The 16774-nt window shown below is 41.5% G+C and overlaps 1 protein-coding gene across 3 annotated transcripts in view; it reads left to right on the forward strand.

Annotated features, from left to right (window-relative positions):
• Vps26a (VPS26 retromer complex component A) overlaps window positions 1–14045 on the forward strand; it is a 32735-nt gene extending 18690 nt beyond the window's left edge. For all 3 annotated transcript variants that reach the window (XM_059281537.1, XM_059281536.1, XM_059281538.1), the window contains exons 5-9: window positions 850–1014; window positions 2918–3024; window positions 3918–3986; window positions 10451–10593; window positions 12976–14045. In XM_059281537.1, coding sequence (XP_059137520.1) covers window positions 850–1014; window positions 2918–3024; window positions 3918–3986; window positions 10451–10593; window positions 12976–13089 — 598 coding nt within the window. In that variant the 3' untranslated portion in view covers window positions 13090–14045. The remainder of the gene's footprint in view (window positions 1–849; window positions 1015–2917; window positions 3025–3917; window positions 3987–10450; window positions 10594–12975) is intronic.
• Window positions 14046–16774: the final 2729 nt, after the last annotated feature.

The raw sequence follows: 16774 nt of genomic DNA on the forward strand, positions 1-16774 counted from the left end.
GAAACCCTGTCTCGAAACACACACACACACACACACACACACACACACACACACACACACAAAAGAAGAAGAAGAAGAGGAAGAGCTAATCCAGGGGCTGAGTGCAAAGGGCAGAACTGAAGTAGGGTCCAGTTTTCTTTACCCTTTGTCTTTTTATTCTCTGGGTGGGCACCTGCATGCTACTGTGTGCATACAGAGGTCAGAGGCCAACGTCCAGTTGGTTCTCTTTCCACCACATGGGTCCCAGGAGTCGGGCTAAGGTTTCAGGCTTGGCAGCAAATTCTTGTACCTGCTGAGCCACCTCACTGACCCCCAAATCCCATTTTCTGAATTCTCAATCTAGTGTTCTTTCCTGTAAGTCTCCATGCAGGAGGCCCAGGCGGCCTCCAAGAGTAATGGAATATTTGAATGGTAATGAAGCAGTCAAGAGCCCTCTTTCTGTTCACTTGGGGTTGGGTTTGAGCGCACAGAAGCTGACACTGGTGCCTTGACTAGAGTTGAAGAAACAGAGCAGAACCAAACAGTGATAGGAGGGGCTTTTTAAACAGGCTGAGGGTGGTCCTCAGGGCCATTTCAGGAGTTATTCGTAAAACGGAATTTTGTATTTTTTCATGTTGGCAGAGCCAGAAGTGTAGCATAGGTAGAGTACATGCTTAGCCTGCAAGGGCCTTTAATCTACTCCCCAGTACCAAACAAAGCACCCCCAAATTAGAGTTCTTTTCTGAGTAAACAAATGGAGTAAGTTGACACTTAGTCCCATCAAGAAGAATGCTGAATTGGTTGACATTTGCTTACTGAAGCACCCCATTGAACAGAGGTGGTTGACTTCATCTTCCGTTAACTTTGTAGGTATTTTCTCAAGGTGACCATTGTGAGAAGGCTGACAGACTTAGTGAAAGAGTACGATCTTATTGTTCACCAGCTCGCTACCTATCCTGACGTCAACAACTCTATTAAGATGGAAGTGGGCATTGAAGACTGTCTGCACATAGAGTTTGAATATAATAAGTCCAAGTAAGTACCCGAGTGGTCACTGTGGCGTCTCTGTGATCAGACTACATGACAGAGACAGCGTAGAGCGCTGAAGACTACAGACTGGTTTCCTGACTGCTTAAGCAATGCATGTGCATTGTTGGAAATTTATGTACATGTGAAAGGAGGGGAATCACATGACTTTCATCTTTACCACTAACCCACTCTTCATGTCTTCTTGTATGTCTTTCCAGAGGTAAAAGGGGTGGTATACATGCCCTTTATATTGAACTTTTAGACAGTGGTCTCAATTTGTTTATTGTATTGTTTCTTGTTGTTGTCGGTGCTGGTGCTGGTGCTGGTCGTGGTTTGAGAAAGGGTCCTAACTACATAATCTTGGCTGGCCTGGAACTCACTATGTAGGCTAGTCTGACTTTGAACTCATAGAGATCCAGCTGTCTTTTTTTTTTTTTTTTTGGAGTGTTGGGAAAAGTACTCCTTTTTGGAGTACTCCTGGTCTTGTATAATGCCTTTGAAAATTGTATTATGGAAGATGTGAAAGATGTGAAGATAGCAAGGTACATGAATAATATAGTGATCAATAGAAGAAATCTTCACATAGGTATTATCCCCTCCAATAGTTTGTTTTTAATTTGTATTTTTGAGATAAAAGTTTGCTATATAGTCCAGGCTGACCTCAAACTCATGGTGCTACTGTCTCAGCTGGGGTTTTAGACATGTAACCACCATCCATACTCAGTGTCACAGTAGTTACTAATACATGCTCTGATATATTTTATCCATACAAAGTTCTGCACTTCTCATTATATTGAATCAAATTGCAGACATTCATAAAATTATATGCTGTAAAAAAAAATCTCGAGCCGGGTGGTGGTGGCGCACGCCTTTAATCCCAGCACTCGGGAGGCAGAGCCAGGCGGATCTCTGTGAGTTCGAGGCCAGCCTGGGCTACCAAGTGAGTTCCAGGAGAGGCGCAAAGCTACACAGAGAAACCCTGTCTCAAAAAAAACCAAAAAAAAAAAAAATCTCTATACCTAAAATCTCTATATCTAAAAGATTAATAACTCCTTAATATCATCATATATCTGATAGCATTCATATATTGCTATTTTTCTTTTTCTCTCCTTTCTTTCTGTCCCTCCCTCCCTCCCTCCCTCCCCCTCCTCCTCTCTCTCTCTTTCTGTCTCCCTCCCTCCCTCCCTCCCTCCCTCCCTCCCTCCCTCCCTCCCCCTCTCTTTCTGCCTCTCTCTCTCTCTCTCTCTCTCTCTCTCTCTCTCTCTCTCTCTCTCTCTCTCTCTCTCTCTCTCTCTCTCTCTTACAGCCCTGTAACTCATTCTGTAGATCAGACTGGCCTCGAACTCATAGAGATCCTCCTGCCTCTGCCTCCCAAGTGGTAAGATCAAAGGCGTGTGCCACCACGACCAGCTTCCTGCTGTGTTCTAAACATATTTTTCATATGGTTTGTTCAAATCAGCATCCAAACAAAGATATTCTTCAGTATTAGGGTTTTTTGTTTGTTTGTTTTGCTTTTCAAGAAAGGGTTTTTCTGTGTAGCTCTGGCTGTCCTGGAACTCACTCTGTAGACCAGGCTGGCCTCAAACTCACAGAGATCCACTTGCCTCTGCCTCCTGAGTGCTGAGATTAAAGGGGTATGCCACCATGCCCAGCTATGAAAACTGACTTTTAAAGAGAGACGATTAATTGGGCTAATTAGTCCCTCAGGTATATTTGACCACCAAGTAAAAGTTTAATTTCATAATTGCATAATGAACTGATTAATACTGTTTGAGAAAGGACATTAAAGAATATGAATAGTTGCAATGGTATTTTGAGGTAGTTATTTTCCTTGAGGTAATCTATTACCTTTTTTGTCTCACTTTTTTTTTTAAACTCATAGTATGTTATACATATTCTTTCCAAATAGGTATCATTTAAAGGATGTGATTGTTGGAAAAATTTACTTCTTATTAGTAAGAATAAAAATACAACACATGGAGTTACAACTGATCAAGAAAGAGATCACAGGAATTGGTAAGTTGAAGAAAAGATTTTAATTGAAATTAAAATTCCTTGTTAGTTGAAAATTTAGAAGCTTTGGATATTAACACAATTTGAAATCCACATTGGATATTGCCTTTGCTATTTAGTATTTTGCTGTAATTCATACTTTTAAAAAAACAGTTCTTGAGCTGAATATAGTGCAAGGCCCTGTAGACCAAGGCCAAAGCATCACTTGAACCCAGGTGTTGAGACCAGCTTAGTTAGGAAAATAATTTTGTAATGGGTACTTATAAATATCTGATTCTTTTTTCTTTTAAAGACAAGGTGTTGCTGGCCTCTAGCTTTTCTTGCCTCAGTTTCCAAGTGCTGAGACTACAGAGGCGGAAAAGGAAGCCAGGCTGGGCTATATAGCCAGACCCTGGTTCCAAACAAACAAACAAACAAAACAAACAAACAGCAACTCACCTGGAAAACCTGTACTGCTAAACCACACCCTTAGCTCTTAATAGTTTTGTTTGTGTTTTTTTTTAACTTACAATTGACCTCATTTTTTAGATATCTGAGTTAAAATGTCCTAGAGTTAATCCCAAAGTTTTGTATGCATGTCATTTAAGTATTCGGCTTGATGTTTTTCTCTATGTTAAAATGAACTCTATGGGCAGGTAGTTGGGAATTTGAGAGAGAACCTTGCTGTAATGTAAGCTGTGAGGTGGGTGTCACTGCCTTCTTTCTTAGCATAGAGTAGAAAGGATTGCAGGAGCTCTGGGAGGCTGACTCTGAACTGCATGTACCTGTGGGGAGACTGAAGCATGCCGTCGAGTGATAAGTTTAAGAACAGAATAAAACTTGGAAAAGAATGGCAGTAATTAGCTGAAACAGGACAGAGAATATTCAAATCAATGTCGTTTCTACTGTTATACTAGGACCCAGCACCACAACAGAAACAGAAACAATTGCTAAATATGAAATAATGGATGGTGCGCCAGTAAAAGGTAAATCAGTTTTGTTCATCTGTTATTTTCTATTTGATATAAGTCCTACTGCACATCTCTGGCTGGCCCTATAACTGTCTCTGTAGACCAGGCTGGCCTTAACTAACTGGTGGTGATCTTCTTGCTTCTGCCTCCCAAGTGCCAGGGTTATAGGTGTGCACCACTGCACCTGGATTCATTTACTTCAAAACATTTTTTAAAATTTATTTTGTTTTTTTATGTATATATTGATGTTTTACCTGCATGTATGTGGGCACCGTGTGCATGCTTTGTACCTGTGGAGGCCAGAATAGGGCATTGGATCCCCTGGAGCTGTAATTAGAGACTGTTGTGAGCTGCTGAGTGGGTGCTGGGAAACAAACCTGTTCCTCTGGAAGAGCAGCCAGTGCTCTTAAACTGCTGAGCTATCTCTCCAGCCCCTGAAAATCTTTTTGTACGTTATTTATTTGTGTGTGGGGAGGGTTGTGTGTTTGCAGTGGCATGCATGCATGCATGTGGATGTCATAGGACAACTTGTAGGAGATGATTCTCTGCTTCTACCATGTCCTCAGGCTTGGTGGCAGATGCCTTTACTTACTCAGCCTTCTTGAAGCCTTTTATTACTTCTTTTATGTGTGTGGATGGCAGTGTTCATAGCAGTTGAACTTTACTCTTCATTCATTGTGAAAGTATGAATTCTTAAAATGTATAATGGCTGGGCATTGTAGCACACACCTTTAATCCCAGAACTGAGACAGCAGCTGATGGATCTTGGTGTGTAGTGGTATTGGCTCCGCCCATGACCTTGGGCTATAGGGCCTGAAGGAGGTGGTGCTTCCTGCTGTTGTATGTGACCTCTTATAAGGAGGAGAGAGGGGTCATGTGGTCCCTTCTCCCTGCTGCCTTCTCCCTTTTGTTTGTTTGTTTATTTTTTATCCTGGCATGATCACACTCTGGATGACCTGGGAATTAAACCTGGTTCCTCTGGAACATCGGTCAGTGCTCTCAACCACCAAGTCATCTATCATTCATATATATATATATATATATATATATATATATATATATATATATGCACATATGAGGTCACGTACAACCACCTCCTACGGGCCCTATAGCCCAAGGTTATGGGCGGAGCAAATACCACTGCATTTCCCCTTTCTGTCTAAATAAGAAAGTTCTAAACTTAATGCAAACTATATACGATAAGAATGATTATCAAGTATTGTCCAGGAAAAACAAAGGGTAATAACATAAACAAAAATGGAACTACAACCAACAAGAACAACATCAAACAAGAAAGACATGCTAAATGTCCAGAAATGTTCAGAACATAGGTAAATGGCAAATTACCAAGATTACTCCAATAGCTGTTCTATCTTGAAGATTCTAACTCTAGTACTAATATGTTCTAGCTAAGATGCAGGAAGATTGTAACTGTAACTATCTAGTCTTCAACTCCATCAAAGACCTGAGAAGGAACATAATAATACCTGAGAAAATGGGAAATGCAAACAAGCAATTTCCGAAATTCTTACAAGAATAGACAGAGACAGCAGGCAGCCTGGACAGTCAACTAAAGTTTCTCAGCATTGTCGGACCATCCAATTTACTACAGGCCTAGAATATCTGACAGACCATTTTCAGAAGCAGGACTTTTGAAAGACTATCTTACCCTGTCTTGGCAGAGTTTAGTAGTCGCTTTTCCTTGTGTCCTGATTATCCAGAAAGGACAGTGTTCATACTGTCAACAGTGAGGCAAGGGCAGTTCTTTGCCCAGCAGGCCATTTTGTGCCAAGAAGAAGACAAACTTCCATGTGGAAATATCTCAGAAGCCCAACATCCTCTCGGGATTAGATCAGTGCTGCCAATAGCAATCATGTCTCACGTCAACAGAATTCTTAGCTATCAAAACATTTAAATACATATTCTCTAGGTCTGTGAAGTGTTTGAAGATTACCTATCCATCTGACATATGTTTCTGTAAATCTGGAGAATGTAACTGACATAACTATTGAAATGACAATCATGGGTGACGAGCTCTGTAAGTCTTTTCTACCCAAATAACCTAAGGACTAAAGCTTTATGTAAACAAGGCAAACAGTCTGTCAACAGATGTACTGTATAAGGACAATGACCTCAAAATTGTGACAATACACAAAATGTCTTAAACAGAGGTAGAAATGTATAGTGCAGTATGACAACAATATCCTTAATATGTATCAATATACAAAGTATCCTAAACAGAGGTGGAACATACATACAGTATGATAAATATAATATTACATTTGTATCAATATACAAAATATTTCAAACAGGAGTAAGAAAATATATATATAATTACAACAAATATAGTTTTGTATTTGTATCAGTATACGAATTATCTTAATATAATATAAGAGTAGTTTACATTTGTATCAAATATACAAGAATCCATATCAGTGCAAATTATCCAAGACTGATAGTTTGCTAAATCAGTTTACTAGTAAATATAGTAATCTACCTTAATGTACTATACCTATCCATTCCCCTTTTTCTTTTCTAAAGGAGAATATTGAGTCTAAATTTTATTGTTCCACCCCCAACCCTATAACTATACATCCATAACCTTGAGAAAAATGAAACCTTTGGGAGAGGGATGTTGTTTTTTTAGAATTGCTTCCTGCTGTTTAGGGGGCAATGGTATCTCCTACGTTGGATGCCACTTATTAAGATCAGTCCACATGAGTCTATTTAATGGGTAATAGGGATTTACTAAGATATAAATTGAAGAAATACACTCATGAATACAGAACAGAGTAGACAGCTAAAGTCGTCCTCTGATCTGACCAGGAGCAAATCTACCTTGCAGTCAGCAGGGAGAAGGGACCAGGTGACCCCTCTCTCCTCCTCGTGAGAGGTCATGTACAACAGCAGGAAGCACTGCCTCCTTCGGGCCCTGTAGCCCAAGCAAATACCACTACATTTGTGAGTTTGAGGCCAGCCTGGTTTACATAGAGTTCCAAGATAGTCAGGGCTACAAAGAAAGATCCTCTCTCAAACAAACAAAAAACAAAACACAAAAAAAATGAAAAACAACAAAAACAAAAACCTTAGAATGATTTTTTTTTTTCAGTGCTAGAGGTTAAACCCAAGACCCTCATGCAGGCTAGGCAAGCACTGTACTACTGGGGGAGTGTGTATATATATATATATATATATATATATATATATATATATATATATATATATATATATATGGCTATCTTTTAGCTTTGCGTGTGTGTGTTTCAGTGCAGACACTTGTGCCATGGCTACATGTGGAGGTCAGAGGACAACTTTGAGGAGTTGGTTGATTTTTCTCCTTTCCCCCATGGGTTCCAGGAAGGAATTCAGGCTGTCGGGCTACACAACAAGTGCCTTTCCCTGCTCAGCCATCTAGCTGATTGGTCCTTTTGGTTTTGAGACAGTCTTACTAAGTTGTCCAGGGAGTCTTGAATTTTATGGTCTTTTGTTGTTGTTTTAGACAAGGTCAAGCTGGTCAAATTACTCTATAGCCAAGGATGACTTTGGATTACTGTTCCACCTGCTTCCAAAGTGCTAGGGTTGCAGGCATGCACCACCATAGCCTGTTTACATTACTTGATAATCTTTAGTATGTAGGCCAGGGAAACCAGTATTCTGGTTAGTTTTTGTCAACTTGATACAACCTACATTTATCTGAGAAAAAAGAATCTTAATTGCAAAAATACCTTTGTAAGATTGGCCTGTTAGAAAGTCTTTTTTTTTTTTTTTTTTTTTTGGTTTTTTTCGAGACAGGGTTTCTCTGTGTAGCTTTGCGCCTTTCCTGGAACTCACTTGGTAGTCCAGGCTGGCCTCAAACTCACAGAGATCCGCCTGGCTCTGCCTCCTGAGTGCTGGGATTAAAGGCGTGCGCCACCACCGCCTGGCTGAAAGTCTTTTCTTGATTAGTAATTGATGTGGGAAGGCCTAGCACACTGGGTGCTGCCGCCCCTTGGCAGGTGGTCCTGGGTTCTATAAGAAAGCAAAGTGGAGCAAGCCATGGAGAGCAAGCCAGTAAGCAGCACTCCTCCATGGCTTCTGCTTCAGTCCTGCTTCCAAGTTCCTGCCTTGGCTTCCCTCTGTAGACTGTGACTTGGGATAGGTAAGCCAAACAAACCCTTTTCCTCCTGACTTGCTTCTGCCCATGGTCTCTATACTAAATAGTAACTTGAGACATCATGTTCTTAGGTTTTCTTACTCTGGGAGGAATTACTTCAGAAAGGAGATAATGTTTGTTGACTGCCAATTGTAAATAAGACATTGTAGTTTTTAGGTGTCATGAAATTCCTACTGTTCTTTGAACTATTTATATCTTATTTTTTCAGATGAAACTAAAGTGCAAAGAACTTAAAACATTAGCTACAGTTTATAGAGTGAGTCACTGTATAGTTGGCATTTGACCCAGGCCTTTCAGACTCCAAGGTCTACACACATACACTTTTGTCAGATGCAATATTAGTTTGTAAAATTCCAGAACCTCAAATTTGTATGTAAAGTAGAGATTTTGTGTAAATGAAATCCTAGCCCTTAGGTTGCTGAAGCAGGATGATCGCTGTGAATTCAAAGCCAGCTTGGGCTAGTATGAGACTGCATCAGAAAACCCTACAAACAAAAGTGAAATAATGGGGGCCAGACAAGATGGCTCATTGGGCACAGGTACCTTTGGGAAGGGGCTCATGAGGCCTGTTCTTTCATCAGGACCTACAGGTGATGGCTGCTGGGTGGGAGGGACATTTTCTTCAGTGGTGTAGTCACTGGAAAGATGTCCGCACTCTAAGGAATGCTTGCCTGTGCTCCTAAGGAAGCCTGATTGAACTCACTGGTATGTGTTCTCTCCCTCCCACGCACAATGAGTAACTAGGAGGAGGAAGTAGATCAGCTGGGGGTTCAGCCGGGGTAGGAGGGCTGCAAGAGAGCAGACTGAAGAGTAACATGATAATGATCAACACATCATATACAGGAAAATGCCAACATGAACCCATTGTTCATAATTGATGCATGCTAACTAAAATATTTACATCATACTAAATATGTATGGCTGGGCATGGTGTTTCCATGAATGTTAACCCCCACACTTGGAAGGGCAGAGGCAGGAAGACTGAGAGTTCAAGGCTAGTCTTTGGTTTTCTCAAAAAGGAGCCAGAAGAGAGAAAAGAGGGACAAAGAGGGGGTGGGGAAAATAGAAAATATGGGAATCTCAATAACATATTTCTTCCTGGTATTGAGGATTGAACCTAGGGTTATGAACATGCTAGTCAAGTGTTCTACCACTGAGCTATCTCTCCAGTCTCAGTCTCTCTCTCTCTCTCTCTCTCTCTCTCTCTCTCTCTCTCTCTCTCTCTCTCTCTCTCTCTCTTTTTGTTGTTTGTTTTTGTTTTTTCGAGACAGGGTTTCTCCATGTAGTTTTGGTGCCTGTCCTGGATCTCACTCTGTAAACCAGGCTGGCCTCGAACTCACAGAGATCCGCCTGGCTCTGCTTCCCGAGTGCTGGGATTAAAGGCGTGTACCACCACCCTATGGCTCCAGTCTATAATATTTTTAAGTGAAAGCCTGTCATTCTTTTTTGTGTATGTTCATATGTGTGCATGCATGTGTATGTGGAAGCCAGAATCAACTATGGATGTCATCCCTAAGGAGTACTGTCCACCTTGGTTTTTGAGACCAGTTTCTGATTGGGATCTGGGGCTTGTTGCAAGTTAAGAGGCCCTGGGATCCACTTGCCTCTGGTTTCCCGGTGCTGGGATTAAAAGTGCATGCCAGCAGGCCTGGCATTTGACATGGGTGCTAGGAATTGAGCTCCAGTCTTCTGCTTGTGCAGTAAGCACTTTACCAGTTGAGCTGTTTCCTAGCCCTGGGTTGTCATTCTGTACATTTTTTGCTTTGGATGAACTAGTATGTATTTATAGACATTATATGCATTAATGAAATTATGGTAAAATTCAAAGCAGAAATGCAACTACGTCTATACAACAACACTTATTGGCTGGCACTGTTCTAATCTCTTTATGTATTTTTAACCTCCCAACATAGTCCTTACAGTTTCCCTACAGATGGTTGTCATTTTTACTGCCCATTTCACAGATGAGAAGCTTGAAACAGTGGCCAAGTCCCACAATCCAAGGATTCTTGGCCTGACCCAGGTTGTTCTAGAGCAGTGGTTCTGAGCTCAGGTCAGCTCCCTGAGAAACACTTGACATTACCCAGAGAAATTTTGTGCTGTCTGTTGCTGTCATCTAGTGGTGTTACTAAGCATGTAGGACTGCCCCCCCAAGGAGTCATCTGTCCCCCGATGTCAGCCGTGACAGACTAGACAGTGCTTATCTCAGGTCTGCATCTCTCTCAGTGAGGCCAAAGCACTGGTGTGCACTGGCTCTCTCTGTCCTGAGTCTTGGGTGATTATATTTAATTACCTGAGAAGTAAATGGAAATTGCTTTTCTTTTAGGAGAATCTATTCCGATAAGGCTGTTCTTAGCAGGGTATGACCCAACTCCCACAATGAGAGACGTGAACAAGAAGTTTTCCGTAAGGTACTTTTTGAACCTCGTGCTGGTTGATGAGGAAGACAGACGGTACTTCAAGCAGCAGGTAGGGCTTCGTTCTGGGCAGATCTGACACCACCTGGAGAGCATCTCCTTCTCAGAAGCTTACTTACTATGCTAAGCAAGTGGGGCTCTGAGTGTGAGGGGACACTGAGTATTCAGTACAGAAGTAGGTGATGTAAGAGATCTTTCCAGCCATTCCATACGACTTGGGATGAGCTATACTGTCAGTCCTTTTATTGTTCTCCTAAACAACTTTTTCACGCCTGCATAAAACCACCTACTACTTAATGGTATCAGGCAAATAAAGAACAGAGAATGGCAAAAGCCAACAGAAATTCTATCATTACTGTGATTAGTTTTCCAGATACATTTAGGTATGTTTTAGATCACACTTTTGTTTTTGGTGGTTCTGGGGTGGAACCTTGGGCTTAGTAGGTAAGCCTTCCTCCTACTCCTGCCCCTTTCCTTTCCTTCTGATTTTGACAGAGGTCTTACTGAGTCACCCAGGCTAGTCTTGTATTTACCCTCTATCCCACGCAAGCCTTCTACCTTAGCATGCACCGCCAGCTCTAGCATTTAAGAGTGTCTTGAATGTGTTTCTACTATTAAATGTAGATACCTTCCTTACCCTGTCTCCATCATTGTGTACCATCCCACCCGTCCATTGAACCCAGGCTCATACATGCTAGGCTGGCACTCCATGACTTAACTACATCCTCAGCTCTCCATTGTTTTTTAATTTTCTAGTTTTTTGAGACAAAAGTTTTACAATGTAGTCTAGGCTTACCTCAAATTTCCAATCCTCCTGCCTCACCTCTTACTGAGATTATAGGTATGAGGTATATATGTCTCCATGCCCAACTACCAATTATTCTTTCTAATGTCTGTAATTGATAGATTGAGGTTGTCATTTTTTTTTTAATAAGTAGTTGTTATGTCTTTTAGAATACCCAGTTCTGATACTTTTTGTTAAGTGTAACATAAAACTTATCATTGGAGAATTAAGTAGCCTTTGGGGGATCTTGAATAAGGTTGTAGTTAGAATGGTCTACAATGAGAAGTGGAGTAATAAGCGGGTCAGTCAAGTGTTCCATAGCCATATTAGGAATTATTCTGTGCTAGCTGGGCATGGTGGCTCATTCCTGTAATCCTAGCACGTGATGGCTGAGGCAGGAGGATCAGAGTTTTGAGACTAGCTTGGGCTACATAGCAAGAACTTGCCTTGTAAGAACTAAAGACGGGGCTGAGGAAATGGCTCATCAGTTAAGAGCACTTGGTGGTCTTGCAGAGAACCCAGATTTGGTTCCTAGCACCCAGATTGTGGCTCATCGGGCCTTCCTAGGCACCAGGTATGCACACAGTGCACATACATACATTCAGGCCATACACAAAAAAACAATAAATCTAAACAAACAAAAAGCCCAACCAGGTATGATTTGAAACAGGAATTTAGAAGAGGAGAGATTTCGGGATTGACTGGTTAGGATACCATTATACAGACAGCACCAGAGGGAGTGGCAGGCGGTGCTGGGAAGAGGTAGGGCAGCTTATTTGGCATGCAGCAGAGACTAACTCAGTTTGGGACAGGCGTTTAGGGAAGGAAGGAGGTAGTAAATTAACATAAGGTATGGTGGGCCTCGCATGTTTGGAAGTTTATCCTTGAGGTACCAGGTACTATCAACGAGCAATACAAGCAATGTTTATAAAACAGATAATGTGGAGGCTGGAGAAATGGCTCAGAGGTTAAGAGTACTGATTACTCTTCCAGAGGACCCAGGTTCAATTCCCAGCACTCACATGGCAGCTCACAACTATCTGTAACTCCATTTCAGAGGATCTGACACCCTCACACAGGCATACTTCAGGCAAAACACCAGTGCACACAAAATAAAATTAAAAAACAAAACAAAACAGATAATATGGGATCCAGTGAGTGGCTCACTGGGTAAAGATGCTTGCCAGAAGACCTGAGTTCATCCCTCAGAACTCACAGGGTGAAAGAAGAAAACTGACTCCGGAAGTCCTTTAGTCTTTACATGTATGCTGTGACATACACGTGCATGCACACAACGTGAAATGTGCAAATAAAAATAACATGGCAGTGATACACAGGATGAGTTAGAACAACCAAAGCTACTCCCCAGAAAGTAGGGTGTTCTAAGGCCATGATGAGGGGTTGACCTTGGAGGAAAGCAATGGAACAGCAGCAGATTTGGGGGATTCTCTAAAGCAGTGACAACTAGGACTATGTGCTAGGGAAGATTTTTGGTGGTGCTGAACGTGAGTGCAGGTGGGAGTAACAGGAGGAGAGAGGGAAAGGGGTCAGTCAGGACAGCTGGAGGCTTTGGTAGGGAGGAATTGAGATTGTTTTACAGCTTGTTACAGCCAGTCTTTTCACTTATGGCTGTCTTGTATTTTCCCCTAGGAGATCATCCTGTGGAGAAAAGCACCTGAAAAACTGAGAAAACAGAGGACGAACTTTCACCAGCGATTTGAATCTCCGGAATCACAGGCATCTGTGGAACAGCCCGAGATGTAAGCAGAATGGGACAAAGCAGCAGGAACAAGAACTGTAGCTGAGAGGTGACGCTCAGTGGGCTAGAGCCGGTCACAGCCAGGAAAGTCCAACTCTGTCTGCTAGTCTTCCTCATCCTCAAGTGCTGCATTATCTTACAGTATGATTAGAGGTTCTTTGTGTATATCAGTTTTAAAAAGTGCTTTCTTGGAAACACTGGAGAATTCTTAAGCTGCCTTTTTTGTTTTCTTTTTTACTGCACACTGATAAGTACTCAGATGCATCAGCATAAGCATTAAGGATTTTCATGTGAGTAGGCTGGTATTTGTAATTTTGTTTTCTTTATGCATAATGTTGAAAATCCTTTTCTCTTTTTTCATGCTAATGATTACCTCTTATTCTCTATGTGCAAAAAATTAAATATTTTTTTTGTTCAAGTAAAATGAGAAAACCTGAGCAGCCCTTATGTCCTGCAAAGTTTTAAGGCACGGCTCCTCAGTATTTTTGAGAATTGTTTTTACATGTATATCAGAAACCAACCTGGTGTTGCATGGTAGGTGCTTCTGGATCTACCATTTCACGGCCTCCTGAATTTTAATGGGGTCTTCTGAGATATATTAAAACTTTCCAACAAGGGATTACATGGCATGTCGTTGTGGCCCTCTTCCCCCATTAACCTTTTTTGCTATTACTTTCTGTATCACTATGTAGGTTCTGCAGTGTGGGGTTGACATGTTGGCATTTTAGAATACCTTAAACCTGTATCATTTTTCCATAAATACTTTGAAACATGTATATATATATTTTAATTTAAGGACTCTTTGCCATGTGTATGCAATTATCCATTTGGGGATGAGAGGGCTCCAGAGGACCCATGAAGCATATGTAAGTGTCCAGATCTGGACAGTTTCTCGTTAACTGGAACATTGGCAAGTTCAAACTCATTTAAATGTCACCTAGTCTATTTAAAAACAAACAAACAAACAAACAAACCCTAAATTCATTTGTTCAGTGGCTCTGAAGAAGTCGGCTGCAGTCATCTGAGCTCAGACCACTAATGTGGACTATGGGGCAAGACAAAGCCTGCTGTGGGAGCTACGCTCACTCATGGTTCATTGTTCTTTTGTTTGGTTTTATACCAGTATTCCTTGACACCTCAGAGCAAGTTCTGTCAGTTAACCTTATTTTCCAAGGAAGCTGAACAGCCCAAGTTACCTTTCTTTAAACCTATTTTACTATGATGGCACTTTGATAAAATGGCCAGCAACCAACCCTGGCCAAAGGTTCCACATACGTCCTGGAGCAGCTACTGTAAATGTGGAGTTCTAAGAATGGCCATGTTTCCCTTCATGTAAGTGCCTGTTCAGAGTTTCAAATTTTCAAAATGCCAAATATTTTCATGGTCACTTGCATGTAGTAATCTAGGAAATATTCAGAGATTTTGAAAACCAATTGTATTTAACCGGCCTCAAGTTGTGCAACTATGATATATAATAAATAATTTGAAACAGAAACTTGTAGTCTGAGTAAAATGACTTTATTCTCAAACCTTCTCATTGTTAGTAGGTTGAACACAGGCTTGTCCAATGGTTCAGGAAGACAGTCATAACAGTGAGTTTTTATAAATAGTATGAAGCTTAAGGTTTGTGAAAGTTTATTCTATTTTTTATTTTATGTGTATTGCTGTTTTGCCTGCATGTCTGTCTGTCCAGACATGTGGGCAGTGTCCAGGCAGGGCAGAGGAGGGCATTAGACCCCCTGGAGCTGAACTTACAGGTGGTTGTGCGCCCCCATGTGGGTGCTGGGAGCAGACCCACGTGCTTGCTGTTAACCACTGAGCCATCTCTTCAGCTCCAGCGCTTCAGTTTTAACTAGTTTGCTTAAAACTTACATAAAATGCTGATTCACTCCACCTGAGACTTTCTGGTGTATAATCAATTTAAATTTTTTTCTGAATTCAGTTTTGGGATTTTAGTCAAAAGCTGGTAAATAAAAACTATCAAACTACAAGGTAAATTTGTCCAGTGATGTAGTGTCACAGTGGTTCTCAATCTCACTCCAATGTCAGGATCACTTCAAGAGCTCTAAAAAGATGGTCATGCCTAGGTTTTACCTAGACGGTAAAATCAGAATCTCACCGGGAGTAGTGGTACATACCTGTAATCTCAGCACTTGAGATGCAGAGGCAGGAGGATTACCACAAGTTCGAGGGCAGCTTGATCTACATAGTGAATTCCAACCTAGTTAGAGCTCTATGAGGCTCTATCTCCAAAAAACATTTTTTCCTATGTATTGGGAGCTAACATAAAAAAGAAACTACCCAGGGTTAAAGAGACACTGAACATGTTTCTTGTTTTAAGATGGTCTCATACAGGCAGAGCTGGTCTCAAATTCACTAGATAGCTGAGGATGACCTCAAAATACTTTTAAAACAAAATTAAATCCCAACACTCGGATGGCAGAGGCAGATGGATCTCAGTGAGTTTGAGGCCAGCCTGGTCTACATAGAAGAGTTCCAGGACAGCCAGGGCTGTTACACAGAGAAACTGTCTGGAAAAAGAAACAAACAAAAAATTAAAATAGGGTCTTGTAGCCCAGGTTAGCTTTGAACCCCTTATGTAACCAAGGTGATCTTTAACTTCTGATCCTTCTGTCGTCCCCACCCCCCACGTTGATGTAGGTATCGCCAGGATGCCTGGTTCACGTGGTACTTGGACTTCCTGACTCAGGGCTTTGTGCACGCTAAGCAGGCACTCTGTCAATTGAGGTACAACCCTAGCTCTAACCTCAGACTTTTGAGTCCCTCTACCTCCTGGTTTATAAGATGCTAGATTGGACCAAAGGCTTCATACATGCTAGGCAAGCACTCTAGCAATTCAACTATATTCTCAGCTCCATTTAAATGTTTGGTTTTCCCATTAATGAAGTTTTCTTATTTGACATAGTTGGGGAAGAAAGGATTTTCCCCTTTTGTTTGAGACAAGGTCTCTGCAGCTAGACACTACTGTCTCAGCCTCTTGAATGCTGGGTTTACAGACATGAATCACCATGCCTGATTCTCTGTACTTCCACACTAAGTGATGGACACAAGAGGAAGGCCTATGTAACCACACACCTATGAAGGTTCACAAAGTATAACTCAAAGGGAGTGGGTAGGACTTGCTTGGTGCTTATGTACCTTCTTTTTTTTTTTTTTTTTTTTTTTTTGGTTTTTCGAGACAGGGTTTCTCTGTGTAGCTTTGCGCCTTTCCTGGAACTCACTTGGTAGCCCAGGCTGGCCTCGAACTCACAGAGATCCGCCTGGCTCTGCCTCCCGAGTGCTGGGATTAAAGGCGTGCACCACCACCGCCCGGCCTTATGTACCTTCTTAAAGAGTGGTATCTTAGACGAGCTGCAGAGGTTTCTGTGAGGCTTAGGCATGGTGCCCACTTACTGCTTAGGAATAAGTCAGTTTTCCCTGGCCAGCTCCTGGGTGAGTATCAGTGGCATATCTGAACCTCTTCAGTATGGATATGGTAGTTGTGATACTAAATTTCAGTTACAGTGTAATGAGCAAAGTTATTTGCTGTACCATTTATATTGGTTGAATCTGCTGATCATGTATGAAAGCACCCTCTAGTGGCTTATACCTCTGCTGGAACTTTACAGATTTTAGATTTTTCAGCCATAAGCAAAAGCATAGTGCGGAAAATACCCTTAAATACATTTT

Source organism: Peromyscus eremicus, chromosome 16_21 (assembly GCF_949786415.1).
Source record: "Peromyscus eremicus chromosome 16_21, PerEre_H2_v1, whole genome shotgun sequence".
NCBI classification, from domain to species: Eukaryota; Metazoa; Chordata; class Mammalia; order Rodentia; family Cricetidae; genus Peromyscus; species Peromyscus eremicus.